Source organism: Passer domesticus, chromosome 8, assembly GCF_036417665.1.
Source record: "Passer domesticus isolate bPasDom1 chromosome 8, bPasDom1.hap1, whole genome shotgun sequence".
Classification (NCBI taxonomy): Eukaryota; Metazoa; Chordata; class Aves; order Passeriformes; family Passeridae; genus Passer; species Passer domesticus.
This window is the reverse complement of record NC_087481.1, coordinates 32,453,755-32,470,540: the sequence shown is the minus strand read 5'-3', so window position 1 is coordinate 32,470,540 and position 16,786 is coordinate 32,453,755. Positions and strand designations below refer to the sequence as shown.

The 16,786-nt window shown below is 42.7% G+C and overlaps 1 protein-coding gene across 7 annotated transcripts in view; it reads right to left on the bottom strand.

Moving 5' to 3' along the window:
- Window positions 1-16,786, bottom strand: part of LRIT1 (leucine rich repeat, Ig-like and transmembrane domains 1) — a 119,854-nt gene that overhangs the window by 4,475 nt on the left and 98,593 nt on the right. For 3 of the 7 annotated variants that reach the window (XM_064430220.1, XM_064430218.1, XM_064430219.1), the window contains 2 exons: window positions 4,586-5,052; window positions 1,064-1,369 (listed from right to left, as the gene is read on the bottom strand). In XM_064430220.1, coding sequence (XP_064286290.1) covers window positions 1,064-1,369; window positions 4,586-5,052 — 773 coding nt within the window. Of the gene's footprint in view, window positions 1-1,063; window positions 1,370-4,585; window positions 5,053-7,549; window positions 10,510-12,340; window positions 12,489-16,786 lie in introns of all 7 variants that reach the window. The other 4 variants (XM_064430214.1, XM_064430213.1, XM_064430215.1 and 1 more) reach the window with 2 other exon arrangements.

Below are 16,786 nucleotides of genomic sequence, written 5' to 3'. Positions count from 1 at the left end.
TCAAGTGTAGGAGGGATGTTTGCAGCATGATGGGTACACATTATCATTATGAGGAGCAGCTCTGCTACATCCTGCACAGCGGAGCAATGACTTGTGCAGATCCCAGGAAATGATACTTGTTACAAATGGTTCTACTGCTGTGAAAGGGAATTGCTCTCTTCCCTGTTCTGTGCACCGAGGAGCCTGTAACCCTTTGAAGATCAGACCCAATACTTGGCAATTTATCTGCTGGGTTTAGATCCTCTGTGAAAGTCAGGGCAGGTTGGAGGCAAGAAGGTTCAAGTCTTGACTTGAATTTCTAGGGCAAAAAGCTAAGGACAGCTGTCTTCAGCAGAGCAAAGGTTTCTTCCCTAAATTCCCCACAAATTAAAGTACCAGTGTTGCAATTACAGCTCCAAACGTTCTTGTGCATGGAAATAAAATCATGATCAATCACAAAACCAGTGTCTGTCTGAAGGCTTCCCCCAGGAGAGGTGCTCAGACCAGGTGCTCAGGGTTTCTTCCACAGACCTTTATCCCCAGGAGAGCTTGTCAGTCCTTGGGGACATTCCCACCCAAGTGTTGCATCCTTCAGCACTTCAGTGTTTTTTTCATCTTTTTATATATCAGTAATGCTGTATGCTTGCAATCTTTTCTTTCTTCTACAGCTGATCTGAATCCCAGTTGAATTCATGTCAGACATCTCTCTGCCAGAGATGTTTGCTAATGGATTAGCCATAGAATAGATGAGGAGAATACAGAATAATTCAGTGGGAAGCCTTTTCAGTCATTGAATAACTAACTAACTGAAAACAGTTAATTGCTACTGTTAGAAATATTTCATTTCTTTAGCTCTAACAGATTTCCATAAAATCCCTTGACTTGTCTCACCACCACAATTGCTATGAAACAAAGCAAAACCAACTTCCTACGCATGATAACACACATTTATCTGATAATATTAAGATCAATATATAAGTGATTTTATAGTCTATAGAAAAATCACAGTGCAAGGGTGGATTGCACCTCGTACAGGCCTGCCTCAATCATTCCACGTGTGCAGAAAAGCTTAAACCAAGCCCACCTGTGCCATTCAGCTGAGCCCCATCAGCTCTCCTCCAGCTGAGCTCGGGGATGGGCACGCCCGTGGTGCCGCAGCGCAGCAGCACCGTGCTGCCCAGGATGGTCTTCACCTTGGCTACAGATGTGTGCACCACGGGGCTCTGGCACTTCCTCAGCTCCACCTGGCTGAAGAAGACTCCTGCAAGGCTCCTGGGAGTGAAGCATTTCAGCCTGGGCTCAATGAAGGCTATGTTAGGAGACTGGAAATTTAGGAAATGCACCATTTCGTACAGACTGCAGTCACACACCCAAGGATTGTCTTGCAAACCTGTCAAAAAGAAATGAGGGCACTAAGTCACTCCAACAACACCTTTGGTTTCTGCCACTTTTGTTTCTATTTTTCAGCAGGACACAGTGTGACAGACTGCCAGTCTGCCCTACAAGAACTGCCTGTGCAGGAGTATTTGGGGTGGGAGAGGTGTGTCCCCCCACTGCTGCTGGCTGAGGGATCCCACAGTTAGCAGACTGGAATAAATGTGACTTGCTAAAGAATCTCCAAATCTGGATCTGAAATCGTGTTCTTTAAGTTCAAAGCAGGATTATTCATATCATGAAAACATTGTGATTCGTGCACATAAAGAAGCAAAACAATTTATGATAAAAACATTTTGTTCAGAATGTATTATAAACACATTTTGTTCCAGGATGAAAAAAACCAAGTACTCATGGGAGAAGGGCTGTGGATTCTTTTGGCATGAGGAGACTATGAAGTCTGTGACAGGCCAGAAAATTCTCACTGGTCATTCTTAAAACACTAGCCAGATTGTCATGCCACTTTTCACACCTGCAATAGCTGTGGCTGATCCTACTTGCCTGCCATAGTTCTCTTCCAGCCCTGTTACTCTAAGTTATTTTCATTATTTTGGTAATCAGCTGCTTTTCCTGAAATGCTAATTTATACTGGATAACATGAAAGAACTGTTTTAAGGATTAAATTGAAGAGTATGCCTGTTATGGTATATAAAAAATGTAGATAAACTATATTAAGGCTATACACACAGAAAGTGATATATTTTGAAAAACACTCCTGTTTCAGACTCTTGGAATGTTTCTCTTCTTTATTCTGCTCTCCCAGTTTTCACCTATTGAATTCCAATTCTGAAAAAAAATATACATTATTAAAAATAGACCTGTGAAGTTAGTACTGAAAAAGCAAATTTGGAACTGGAGCAATGCATATCCATGAGCAGAAGCTCCTGCATTCTGATTAAATCTGTGTCATCTTACTTTAAAAAGTTCACATCCAGCTGTGCTGTGGACACGTTGTTGTCTCTAATGGTTTTAGCTAGCAGAATTGGCACTAGGGATATTAATGCCATCTAACCCCAGGCACACATTTGAAGCCTAAGCCAGGAGCATGGCTCCTGCCTGCCACAGGAGTGAGCTCTGCTCCCTCTGGGGGGGCTGCACCTCCTCTTTTCCATGCCCAGCCCAAGGACGTGCCTGGGGCTGGCACCTGCCTGAAAGGGAACAGTGCTAATACTCCCCCAAACTGTTTTAAAGATGCTGGGGAAAAATTCTTCTGAGTGCATTCCATATCTTCTTCCCTGGGCTTAAAGAGGATCTGGAAGTGATGGGTTTTGGCAGGAGGTCAGTTCTTGTAAATCAATATGTTAAAGTGAAGGGGGACTAAGTAAATAATGAACATTCAGCTTGGCTTTGCTGTTTTAAGACATTTTTGCTTGCAGTTTCTAGTTCATGCACTAGATAACAACTGATCCCGGGTTCCCCAGCAGGTGCCCCAGCTCCAGCTGAAGCAGCAGCCCCACAAAGCCCAGTGAGGCCTTTGCTGCCCTGCACAGCACAGGCCCTGGGCTCACGTGGGCAGTCCTCATGTGGAAAAGCTTGCACCCTTGGCACAGGCTATGAGCCAGCAACTGAGCAGAGGAATTACTTCTGAAGGAGTCTGCAGGCAGTGGCTCTGGAGTCACAGTGATGCACTGCAGACAAGGAATGGATTGGGCTGACTCTTTTTATTATTCATGATTTTTTATGCCTCCATGAGAAACACTCATGAGCAGAGTGAAACAAAAACATGCAGCTGTGTTTTTCCAGCCTGCTCCTGTGAGGGACATGCATTTTATTTCCATGGCTCCTATGGGTGTCCACAGGATAGGACCTAGAAGCTGGAGTGTCTGTACATTACTGCATTAATTTTAGCGTTGTACTCATATGGATACATTAATTTTTTAGGATCGTGGCACAATCAACCTGTGCATAGCTGGATACTGCTCAATTTGGCCACGTGCATCAAGGCATGATCTGTTCTTGATAAAACACTCTCCTGATCTATATTGAATGGAATAACATTTTTACACACAACTTGACTCTAAAAATAAAAAGGGAAAAGTATGGTCTAGGCAGTCTTGCCATGAATGAAATGGGCAATCCCAAACTGCCAGTTTTGGCTTACAGAACTTGTTACTGCATCTGGCAAAATAGGATCATGAAACACCTGCTCCTCTCCTGATGCTAGTGAAACCTTCAGCAACATCTGCTAAGGACACTAAAAGCTTTGTAGGTGGTATTTTGTATCTTTTTAAAGTCCTGTATCTCTTTCCACTTCAGTCCGGTTTTAAAAACTTCACCTTCCTAAATTTATAAAGGGAACAAAGAGCAGGTGCTTGCCAGAGTGAGAGGAAACTTGCAGTGCCTCTGCTGAGATGATCAGCAGGTGCCTGAGCTCACACCCCTGCTGCAGAGGCTGTACATGCAGATGGCAGCAACTCTGAGCCATCATCAACCTGGATTTGAACAGTGAACAATGGCTAAAAGACCATGTAATAGTCTCCTCACCTGGGCATCCTGCAGCTGAGAGTCAGCTGTGAGACACCCTGACACAAAAATGGATAATTGCCCCAAAGCCATGCCTCTGCAGAGCCTAGAGCTGCCAGCAGAAAGGGTATTCTTGGAGCTTCATAGCTGCCCTTCAAGGCAGCACTGTCTTGGTGTGCTTGGGTAGACTAGGGTTTAATTCTGTGTGAACAGATAAACAAGGCTCTGGGAAGAGACAAATTGGCAGCTCTGACCCAGATTTTATGCTCAGTCGTGGCATTATTCCTCTTTAATTTAGGCATAATAAATTATCCATCCTTTTATTTTGTTTTGCTTAAAATGGGTCAAATCCAAACACAGTGATATTAGAAAAGAGCACACAAATGATGAAGAGCTGTAAACATATTTGTATTTCTATCCAAAATGGCAATGGCAATAACTAAAAAAGCCTTGAGCAAGAGTGGCCAATTTTGTGCTGTAAAGACCCAAGCAAGTAATCAAATTAATGGCATAATAAGATGAGTGTGATGAGCCTGAGGTGAGTTTGCGAATATGCAAATGAATTTACACATATTATTTAGGGTATTAAACTGTATACATATAATAGCAGGGTATTTGCTATGGCAACCACAGTAAGTGAAAATGCTGCAAGGAGATGAGGAACCCTTGACATTTGTGGCCCCTGCAAATGGGCAGGCACTTCTCTTACCTAGGATGATCTTGGAGTTATCATTGGGGAAGTAGGGAACAGCCTGGAGGTTGGCCCAGGTGGCAATGAGAGCCTGAGGAAGAGTCATGAGCTTATTGCTGGACAGATCCAGGTATGTGATGTTCTTGACATAGCGAGCAGCATCTGGAGGGACTGAGGTGAGCTCGTTGTTGTGCAAATCCAGGAGCCTCAACTGAGGCATGCCAGCCAGGCTCTCCCAGGGGAATGATATCAAGTTGTTCCCGTCCAGCCTCAGCTCCTGCAGACGACGAAGGCCCTTGAAGGTGATGCTGCTGAGGCTGGCCAGGGAGTTATAGGGCATCCAGAGGTACTCCAGGTTGTGCAGCAGGTGGAAAGCCTCTCCTGGCACCCTGCGGATGGCTGTCTTTTCTATCCGAAGCTTGCTTGTATCAACAGGGATGTTCACAGGAGGGAGGGTCATCTCTGGGTCATTGCACAGCACTGTCCTGGTGGGGAAAGACAAGGACAAGCAAAGATGTGACTTTCCTTTATTTTGAAAAGATCTGAAATCTTATTTTAATGCAAGATTTTGATCTGCCTTTCTTTCTTCACAAGATTTCTTCTTGTCGTTTCTTTCTTGCTGCTCATCTCTGCATCATCACCATGAATACATCAGCTTGCAGTAATTCATATGTGCCTTCTGACTGCAGAGATCACAGTGCTGTGCCTCTCCTGGAGTGGTGTGAGTCCAAATCTGGCCCATTTAGTGTTCCTGTTGGGTTTTGCTATCAGTTTTTTTAGAGTACTTGTGATAGCAGTGACAACACTCATGCACAGCAGAGGATTCTAGTGCAAGTTAAAACAAAAGGATCCATAAATTGAACTATAAAAGCCCTACAAAAAGAAGCCTTATTGACATGTGGGAGGTCAAGAAGTTATATAGATTAAATATGACACAGGAACTTTGGTTTGAGAAATTAGGATAATAAAGCCAGCTAACAACTCCTTGGAAGTACTCTGGAGTAGGCTCTGCTTTACTATGGAGGGTGTGTAAAGATGGTAGCAGTCACTGCACTGCAAGCACGTATAGTCATGAGAGTGAAAGCACAGAAAATTAACTCTTTGGAAAATGCTATACTGAAAGCAAGGCAGATTGATGTGTTTTAATCATTCCTCCCCATTTCTAATCTCTAAACGTCAAAGCATGGAAAGCCTGTGTTGCATTTGGCAGCCTTCATCCAAAAAATTGACTTGGGTTTGTAGAGAGCCATGAGATATGAAGGGAGACAAAACAGGTCTCAGTCTGAATTTTAATTTACCTATCAGCAAGTAGGGGAAGGCAAGTTCTTAACAAAATAGCAAGCCACCTGCAAAAGGTAAGGGGTTGGATGGGCATGTTCCAGTCTACTTGCTGAACAAGACACCACAAGAAATGTAATGTGATCAGTTAAGTAATGTTTTCCTATCACACAGCCTCTATAAACAGAATATTACAAAGCTGTCAAAACCAAGCTGGTTTTGGCTGAAAGCAATTATTCCTCTGCTATCCACAAAAAATATATATAACATTGCTGAACTGCTCAGGCAGACTTCCCAGATTTAAATGCTGTTTGAGCCTACAGTTAAATTGTTAATTTATAATCAAAACACAGTACATTACTCTCACCCAACACTTCTATTGTGGCATTAAATCCTGTCCACCCTCTGCTGAAAGCTGAGATTCTGAGGAAGATAAAAATCTACCAGATAAGAAAAATCCAGAAATCCACTTTAAATAAAACATTTTACTTTGTGTAGTCATGTCACAAAATGTTACCAGCAGAAAGACCATGGTAGCAAAGTAGAATGCTTCTCATAGTGTCCCTAAATTATGTCAGTGAGCACTAAACATTTAATCTATGGGATAATCTCCTTCTAGTGAGAAATATGAATCATAATGCAGAAAAAAAAGGTGGCATTATGCTCCCTAAGGGACTAATGGATATTTGCTTCATTATGTATCTTACTAAAATGCACAACAGCTTTTTCCAGTCACTGAGAGGAAATTCCCCTGGGAACTATGACATTTATGGAAAAATAATTGGTTCTCACACTGTTACACTCCCTTTTAGCAATTGCAGGCTACTTGTGTCTCTACCATGCTTCTTATTATTGGGAAAATTTCTAGTATTAAATCTATAGCACCATAAAAGAGATAAGAAAGTAGAGCTATTTCATGGGGTTCCAAAATATCTCATTTCAGTAATGAAAAAACATTTCAGTCTAGAAAAAGTTTATTACAAAGGATTTTGCAAATCCTGTATCTCTGTCATAAAACCTCCTCTTCTGTGAACCACACCTTATGAAAATATGGCCTCTATTTTCTATAAGTCAGATACTTAGTGCTTAGCCTTCAGAAGGACTCTTTTATAACAGTCCTCCAGAGAAATCTGTGTTCAATGGCTTTGCATTCAAAGATGGACGTCCTTCTGGTCTTGCCTTCTTTTTTAACAGAAAGTTTCCAGTCTGAGAATGAACTTCATTTTTTTTGTTGTTGTTGTTGTTACTGACTGTTTTTTTAGTTCATTCTTGTCTAAAGTCTATTGCTATGCCTAAAATCTCCAGCTGAAGGATTTTTAAAGTAAATTGTTGGGTTTGGTACTACAACATGAATCAAATCTAGTCACACTTTAGCAACAAACCAGCAGAGCAGAATAAAACCTTTTAGGACCAGCATTTTCAGCAGAAAGGTTAAAAAAATTAAAATGTTGTTTAAATTTTATTCTCTTTTTGCCATTACACCAGCAATGGTTATGTCACTTCTCACAGAGGAGATGCCCAAACGCTTTCTCTGAAATCAGCTTACTGTGTTTTGAGAAGCTAATCCTCCGCAAATATAGCTAGAGCGCGGAGCAACCGCAAAAATAATGGCCACAAAGCGCGGACACAATATTTTCTCCTGCGAGCATCCCCCGAGAGGAGCAGAAACACCCCCCGACCCGTCCGCGAGAGCGCCCGGCGTACCTGGCCTTGGTGCCCTCGGCGGGGCTGTGGAAGGCGCAGCTGCACTGCGAGGGGCAGGAGGCGCGGGCGCGGGGCAGCGCGGCCAGCGCGCAGCAGCACAGCAGGGCCCCCGCCAGCCGCATGGCCCCGGCCGCTGCGCTGCCAGGGGGCTCGCCTATTGTTCTAGCCGCCGGCCGCTCACATCTTGGTAACTCCCTTTTGTTTTCAGCCGCGCTGTGATCTTCCAGCCCTCGCTGAGTCCGTCAGATAAAAAAGGATAGGCAGGGATTAAGGATGGGGACTTGAGTTATTTTCATGGAGGTGCTTATTGCTTCCCGGAACCACTAACGGCATTTCTTCCTTCAGCAGCCCCCTCAAAACAGCCTCCTCTGGCAGCCTGGGCCTCTCAGGCAAGAAAAAAGCAAATATATTTTTGGGGGACATAGATCACAGGCAAGATAACTGTTATCTGACCAGGAATTAGCAATAATTTACTTCCTGGCAGAGGTGTTGGGAAGATTTAAAACAGTTATTTGTGCTAATGGAATGTGAACCTTCTATCTAAGAGCACTAAAATATATATATATATATAGTGATGCTATTAAAAGGCTTTATTTTCTTTTAAAGACTCCTAGTTTGATAAAGCAATTATTGAACTGTTGGCAACAAGCCTGTTACCGATAAACAGTTAATAACCCAGTAAATATGTACATATTTCAGTTCCTACCAGGGCTAGCACACACCTGCAGGACTGACCACTGTGCTCTGACTCACTGACACAGCTAAGCTCAGGTAAGGGACCCTTTTGGGGAGTGCCACCTGATGCAGAGCTGAGTGGCAGGAATTCAGGAATGCTAAGAAAAGCTCAGCTCTCTCTTAAGGTCAGCCAAAGACACCTCACTTTTCCAGCATCCCTCCCTGTTGTGGTCCTGTTGTTTTCCTTTTGAAATACATAAGTTGCCACTCAGAAGTGCAGCAATAACACACCTATCTATGTACAAACTGCCTGAGGTTAATGACTGTGCTTACATCAGTGTTGTTCCTAACAAAGATTGCTCACCAGGATTTCTGGAGTGGAGCTCTTGTCATGCAGAGTTCAACCTGTGTTCTTCACAATGAAGTTATGCTGGTGATTTTCAGTAATTCTGGGTAATGAACTTTCAAAGTTTCAAGGTAATCTAGATGTGGTTTGGGGCTAACTATTAAGTAGACATTTTATGGTGCCATAGTTTCACATAAGCTTGTTTCACATGAGCTTGTTTCACAAGTTACTCCGATAATTAATTAAGGCTTGCAGAAATCATTTATTGAGAGGATGGCCCCAAGGGTTACTTTTCCCCCTGCTATTTTCACATTCTGCATTTACTGTTGTTCAAAGAGAAAGTAACGTATTTTATTATTTATTTCTGAAGAGATGAGAACATAATGCAGTGCTGCTCATTAACTATCCATGGTTGTTCTCTCATTGACTTCCATTAGGTCCCATTTCTAGATTTAACGATTTCTCAGTTCCCTTAATGATCTCCAAGCTAAGACCAAGCTTATTGGGTTTCTTTAGTGTACTCATTGGTCAGCTTGCCTTGCTGCCCAGACTCTGCCTCAGCTCAATACTTACAACATTGACTGAAACATCTGAAGCTAAATTCTACTTGAAAAGGCAATGCAACATAATTAACCTCTTGCATCTGTTTTCTTTTCAATGTATCTGATAAAGTAGTTTCCCTCCACTGGAGCTCTTGGATAATAAACTTGTAGAAAGCAGAATTGTATTGTAAGGTTTGCTTTCACGAACCTCAATTTTGCCTCATTAATGAAATATTTAAGTTACCACTAAATGTCAGGAGCAGTAGAAGTAAACTTAATTTGTAAAAATCAATAGCAGTCAATAAAGCATACCTTAGCAGCAGCTAATGCTCTGCACTTTGTCAAGAAAGCTGCTATTTACTTAACATGACAAGTTAACTTCTGAACAAGAAAGAGAAAGACCTGGAGGTAGGCTGAGAGATTAATAAAACCAGATAAATTAAAGAGGTAACATTAACAGGTTTCACATCTTGGAGTGTATTCACAAGTGTGTCTCTGGAAGGAGGAAAAGAGAGGGAAAAGGACTAGACAACTATTAACCCAGCTATGTTTTATCAGCATTTACATGTTGGAGTTTTCCCTCCCTGTCAACTGGATTATTTTACTTCATCGACACATCACCACCAAATGATGCAAATGATGAGTTAACCATCAAGGCACAGATACCATGTTAGGCTTGATCTGAGTGGTCAAGAGAGTGAGTCTGCCCTCACCCTGCAGAAACTCAACAAGAGGTTCATCAGGACGGGTGGAAACCAGCTCAGGTATGCTTTGGACATAAGGAACTGGAGGAGAAAGAAGTGGAGGAGGAAGGCCTTGGTGCACAGGGAGCAGATATATTCCCCTGGTTCATGGGCTACATAGATCATAACATCACACAGTAGTGTGACTTGGTTTGGAAGGGACCTTAAAGATCACCTAGTTCCAAACTTGCTGTAGTGGGCAGGAACAACTTCCACTACAACCAGTCGCTCAAAACCCCATCCAACCTGGCCTTGAACACTTCCAGGGATGGGGCATCCACACCTTCTGTCGCCATTCTATTCCAGTGCTTCACGGCCTCATAAACAGTAAAAAATTTCTTCCTAATATGTAATCTAAACCTGTCCTCTGCCAATTTAAAGTGATTCCCTCTTGTCACTACATGCCCTTGTGCACAAAGTCTCTCCAGCTTTCTTCTAGGCTCCTTTTAGGTACTGGAAGGCTGCCCCAAGACCTCCTCAGAACCTTCTGTTCTCCAGGCTGAACAACACCAATTTTCTCAGCTTGTCTTCATAGGAGACATGCTCCAGCCTCTGATCATCTTCATGACCCTCCTCTGGGTTTGTTACAGCAGGTCCAGGTCCTTCTTTCATTGGGAGTCCCTGAACTGGATGCAGTTGAGGTGAAGTCTCAGACTGGAGCAAGCAGAAGAGAACACAGAGAATCAGTGAAACAAAGACAGTGAAAAGAGATCCTTAAAACTAAGAGTAGATGCCAGTGCCTGCACTTCAAGGACTGCATGAGGCAGCATTGATGAGTGGGCTGCAACAAGATGCTGCTTCTGCTTACATTCATGCTCTCTCCCTAATTCAGGCAGATGGAAGAAATAAAGCTGGAAGCAAAATCTGATTGCTGTGTTCAACAGCCTATGAATTTGCTTCTACACAAAAATCTGGTTTATCCTGAAGCACTGTTTGCAGTACAACAGCTTTCTAGATTTTCATGGTATTTTTAAGGCTTAAGTGTATTGCCTCCTCCCAGCTACTGAACAGTTATTCACTCATTATGCTATCTAATGTAAAATGAACACTCATTAGATAATTTCCTTGTAAGTGCAGGTGATATTTATTTGAGACTTTAAAATCAATACCACATTTTGCAGTGCAGAATAAAAACATTTTTTGTCATGACAGACAATTCCCTTCCATAATGAAACTAGTGGGAGTTAGGCTCTTTACTTACAATTCTGCACTCCCAATCATAAAAATTGTGCTCCTTGCTGTTTACTTAGGAAGGGAAGTAAACAGTTTCTTCTCTGCACCAAACTAAAAATATCAGTTGTAGGAAAAAACATACAAAGAAGCAGTCAGAAAGTGTCATTCATCTGGAGTGTAAGAATTTGTTTTGCATTCTCTGAGAAGAACCAGATCTCCTGTTTATATTTTTGGTGTAAATAAATGCAAAGCAAATGAGATCAAAGTCTACTGTCAGCAAAGTTCAGCTGTGTTCAGCCATGGAAATCTTTCTTACCTTTCTTAGGTGCGGTTATAATTCAGAGAAAAAAATTTGTATTTAATAAGATTAAGTTAATTATTTGACATCATAGTTTCAATTTTTTTTTCCCAGAAAAGCCAGAAATGTTTTATCAGAAGATTCTCCTCACAAACTCCTCACAAACAGCTAAACCTGAGTGACAAACTCAGCATGCTCCACTAAGTCGCTCATGTTTAATATGGCAATTGGACAGAATTTATTTCTTTTCTCCATATACTTAGAAAAATATGGCATAAAGCAAATCAAACAGCATATATTAGCATAAATGAAAGCCATAAAATACCTTATTATCATGATTTTGTGTGAAAGATTTTATTAGCAGGCAACACAGGCCAGACGCTAAATCAATTTCATTAGGTAAATGCACCTCCAAGAAGCTTCTGGCAGGGCACATGTGAAGTGGAAAATCCTTCCCACTGATGCCAGCCGAGCACACGCTAATGCATGACGTCATTCTAAATTGGATCTTGCACTTAATGCTGATGAAGGCAGCTCCTCCAGACCTGTAGGACCTAAGTCATTAACAGAGCTCTGGACATGCTGAAGAAATAAAACAAACCCACACAGCTTTTGGCATGGCACATTGCAAGTCTGTCAGTGGTAGTTGTTTTGTGCATATTTACCGTGGTTGTTACAGCCAGTGCAGAAGAGCAGAGGTAAGGGCTGACCTCTGGCCCATGGGGAGATAAACTCACACACCTCCCTCACTGCACACATTTCTGTCCCTGCAGAAGCCACCACGAGGCCCCAGTTTGGTCAGCAGTGCCCAGCAAGGCAAAGCCTGGCAGAGGTTGGAGGGGTGTAAGCCAACCCCCTGGTGTCTCCCTGTCTGCTCCCTCTGCACTCAGGGACCAACAGAGGCCTCGCCCTGGCTGAGGCAGATGAGAACGGCTGGCCAGAGCCCCCAGGTCCAGTGGAGAATGAGCCCCTCAGCTACCAGTGACATAAGGTGGACACAAGCTCTTGCCTCACCTTAGGGGAGCAGTGGGCCAGTCACCATGGCCATAGCTCTTCTACTCTTCTTCTACAAAGGCTTCACAGCGACAGGAAAATTCCACCAGGCTTGGACATTCAGGACCGCAGAGGGAAAGTCTCTGAGACAAACCCTTTGTGGACTCCTCTACAGAGGGAAGGCAGCAGGGGAACTGATTATCAGGGATTACCAAAACATACACCTAGAACAGCATAAATGTCTGTCCAGCAGCATCGTTCTCACTGAAAAAAGTACTCTTGTCTGAGATGCCTCACCCACATACACACCCACAACAGTCCAATTTAAAGACTGGACATACCATGGTCATATCTGATGTGTTTTAAATGAGTGAAGCTTTCTTAGGTTTATATTCCTGGTCCTGTATCTCTATTGTACCTTTATTGCCTAAAATTCAGTGCAGTTCCCTCAGTTCCACAAAATCAGCTAACTTTGGGCTTAGAATCCTCAGCTGCACAACACAGGGGCCCATGCAGTAATACTGCTGACTGCAACCACCTTTTCTGATTTGGACCTTAATAGTATTAGTCTAAGCTCAGCAGAGTCACCTCTGCTTAGGAAACAGAGCTGTTTTATTTTGCTTCTTCAGGCATGCAAGAACTTCCAGCATTGTTTATCTGGCTCCTGAATGCAGATGGAGCACAGTGTTTTACACAGCAACCCTCTTCTCTCTTGGCAGTCTGACAGGTACTGGCTTTCCTACTCTGATTTACCTGAATACAGCCCCGAGATTTTGCCTACCTTTGTGGCAGTTCTAGTAAACTTCTTGGAAGCTGCAATGTTCCAGTAACTTTATTTTCTATCCTGGGTGGATATACATATATTTATTAATTACATATTCCATTTACAGTGATTTAAGCTACCTGTCTCTGGAGAGGTAACTCAAACAGTAGAGGCAATGCTTCCCAGCTCTGCAGGAAGCTCTGACTCTCGAAAGACTGAGGTGGAGCAGCAGGCAGGAAAGCCAGTCCCAGTGCAGCCTGGTCCCAGGTGTGGTGTCCTCATGGAGCCAACCACAGAGCTAATGTGTGATATCTGGGGAGCAGGTGATGGATCTGTGTCCTTTTCTGAAGAGTCTTTCACACAGCACGGCTCTGGCTCTGGAGCTGCCCCTCCTGTCTTTCTTACTTCCCACCAAGTTTACAGCTCCTTCATTTTTTCTCAGCATGGCCAAGGAGCTTTCCCCAGATATTATCCCTGACCTTGATGCTTTCTCTGTACTTGCAAGTGAGCCCTTTCCTCTGCACAGACAGCACCTCCACCCCTGGCCCCCATCCTGCCTTGTCCCTTGCACTCTCCCCACCACTCCTGGGGCTGCCACGCTCACTGCCCAAAGCACAGCCACTGGCTCCTGCCTGCCCCAGAACCCTTGGCCCTGCCCAGGCCTTCAGCACTACATCTTCCTCCAGCTCTGAGACAACTGCAGAGAAAATCAGATTGAGCAGAGTGCTAAGCTGTGTTGTACAGACTGTTGAGGAGGAGGGTTATTGAGTGGCTGCAGGCATTTCCAAAGGGCTGGTGCCCGTGCACACCCTGGTGTGATGACTTCTTCCCTGCATCATCCCTCCTAAGGCCAGCACCAGGTGCCTATTTACAATCTGGGCCATATTCCCTACCACCCCTACCAAACTGAAACAAATTTACACAACTGCAACTAGAAGGTCTCCAGACAATACGCTTTCTGTTTCCTTTCTTTGGCAAGAAGCCTTTCCCATGAGGACCAAGATTGCCACTCATTTCAGTGATACCAAACTGCAGTTCTGGGTGACTGCATTCCCAGCCTGCTTCTGCTGAAATGCTGCCATTTTTCATTTAAAGGCATATCTCAACATAAAAAGTCAAATTTGGCTAAAACTGAATCAGAAGAAAGGATTAGGAAGGCAGAGGAATAATAACACATCAATTTAGCAAAGTTCTTGCTGTGAATATAAAATACTGTGTCAGTAATCTGCATTGATTGCTTGAAGAAAATTCAGAGTGCATGAGCACTCTGTTATCTTTGCACTGCACCTTTTTTTGTTGTGCTTGTACCAATGCATATTTTACAAAGATTAATATGCTCCCACCAAATATACACAGTTCTATGAAAACCACAAGGACATCTGGCAAGAAACTATCCTATATTTTTTCTGTGTATTCTTTGCAAACAGATTAGTAACCAGTGAAATAGTCTTCAGTGAGAGGGTAAAAGGAAATGGATCTGTTATTGATGCAGAAAGGAGATCAGTGGAATTCAAATTATGAAGTTCTAGGATAACATCAGGTTGAGCAAAAGACCTTTCCCCCTCAATTTGGAAATAGCAAGTAGCTATTGAAAGAGTGCATAAAATAGAAAGGCATCACAAAAAACTTCATCACTAAGGAGTTAATGAGTGTCTTTGGCAAAGCAGTTATCATTTGCATGTTATCCCTGACTTCACAGGAATACACGATGTGAAGTTACATCTTACATAAAAAGGACAGAAAGCAAATGAATGCAGCTTTGTTTTACCAGCTGGAAAAAGAGCTATCATTAGAAGATTCTATCAAAGTCAGTAATTTATGCCTTATTTGCACCTCCTCTTTGCTTGAAGAAAACCATTTACAACCTGAATTTATAACTGAAGTTAGCAGCCATATTGGACCATATATCATTCCATACTATCTCAACATACCCTTAGAAAGTCAACTTAACACAGCATCAGCAAAGGAGTTAAGAGACTGATGCAGGAAGTTTCTGTTGATATGAATTTCACTTGAGTCAGATGCTGAACTGCCATTGGAAAGTTTTCCTATGACTGACTTACGTAAGTAGACTCTGCACTGATAAATTAAATGAGATTTGGACATGGAAATTGTTAAGATACTTAAAGAAAAACAGTCAACAAGTTAAAAATAATCATTCTAATAAAGGTCTGTTAAATCCAAGGGGACTGAGGTCGTAGCCTACTTTCATGGAAGAAAAAGTATTGGAATGAGCAAAGTTTGCCCCACAGACTTTAATACACTCCACAAAACTACCCGCAGTGTGACATATCTGGGAGATTTTCCTGGGAGTGAAGGTGAAGTACAGTGGCAGGCGACCAAAAGTACCTGACAGGCCTCAGGAGGGCAGTTCAAATGTCTGTGTCCTTTATCCCAGTCTAGAAGAGCTGTGCAGCTTTATGTTGACAAGCATTACAATGAGCCATCCATTTTCAGAACTATCACACTAGGAAGATTTACAGCACATTTACAAGATCTAGCACTAATTTTTTTTGCAAGAACATACAATGGATCACTATTAAAACACAGGTTTATGTCATTCATTTGCCATGCTGGGAGGCAGGACTGTCACCTTCTTTGTCATCAAGACATGTAAGTGAGTGAAAGGCAAACATAACAATGGATTTATGTGGTGCAATGTAATTTTACTCGGCTTAAACCAAATATCTGTATAGCCTAACAAATATCATACCCTCCTGAATTCTACTTCACAATCTAAGAGCATATCCATCAAGGCAATTACCTGCATCAAAAAGAGCTGTAAATTGAATACCAGAGATCAAAAAAACTCAGCAAGATGGTTTCACAACAGCCTTGAAGCTCTAATCAGTTCTCCTGGGCATCACAGCCTTTAAGCACAGATTTCAGGAAAACTGCAAAAAATCCACCATCTTCAACCAACACCCCTGATTGTAAATGCACCCCTGAAATGTAAACTTCACCATATAGTCAGGAGAGCTGAGCAAGCTCTGTTGGCATCTGGAGTGAATTCACTCTGCCTGAGACCTCAATCAACAGGCAGCCAGGTCAGCACAGTGTGGGGCCTGAGCTGAGGGAAGCTCATATCCCCTGGGCTCATATCCCTTTCTGCTCCCATTTTGTAGTAGGATTATCAGGATGAAGAAAGTTACGTATCAAAGAAGTAACTATCATGCTAGTGGCACCTTGTTAAGGCAATGAGCTGGAGGTTGGACAAGCTGCAGGCTGCACATAGTCCAGAGCCACTGTGCACCCAGACTCCAGCCCCCAAACATCTCCAAAAGGACACGAAGGTGATTCCTGTGAGTGCTCACCACTGAGCAACTCACTCATGTCCTTGTATGTTTAGGGCCCCAAATCAGTAATTTGTGTTTGTCTTTAATCAAGCTGTGCCACTGTGCATATTAATTTAAGCCTCAGTTACAAAAAGGAAATATGTTAATATTAGAGAACAGTCATTGCCAGAAAAATATATTGGCCAGTTTCTAAAAAAAATGGGTGAGGGGAAGATCTACAAGCTGCAGAAATTATTGGTTCATACTTTTCCTCTAATTATCAACTCAATGAGTGCCCCTTTGTTTTTCAGGTCACTCCCCAATTACATGTTTCCTTTGTTCCACAACATTTAATTCTTTTGCAGTGTTGCAAAATTAACTGGACAGGTTTCTTAATCTTGTGTCTACAAAGAACTTGTTGTAATTGCC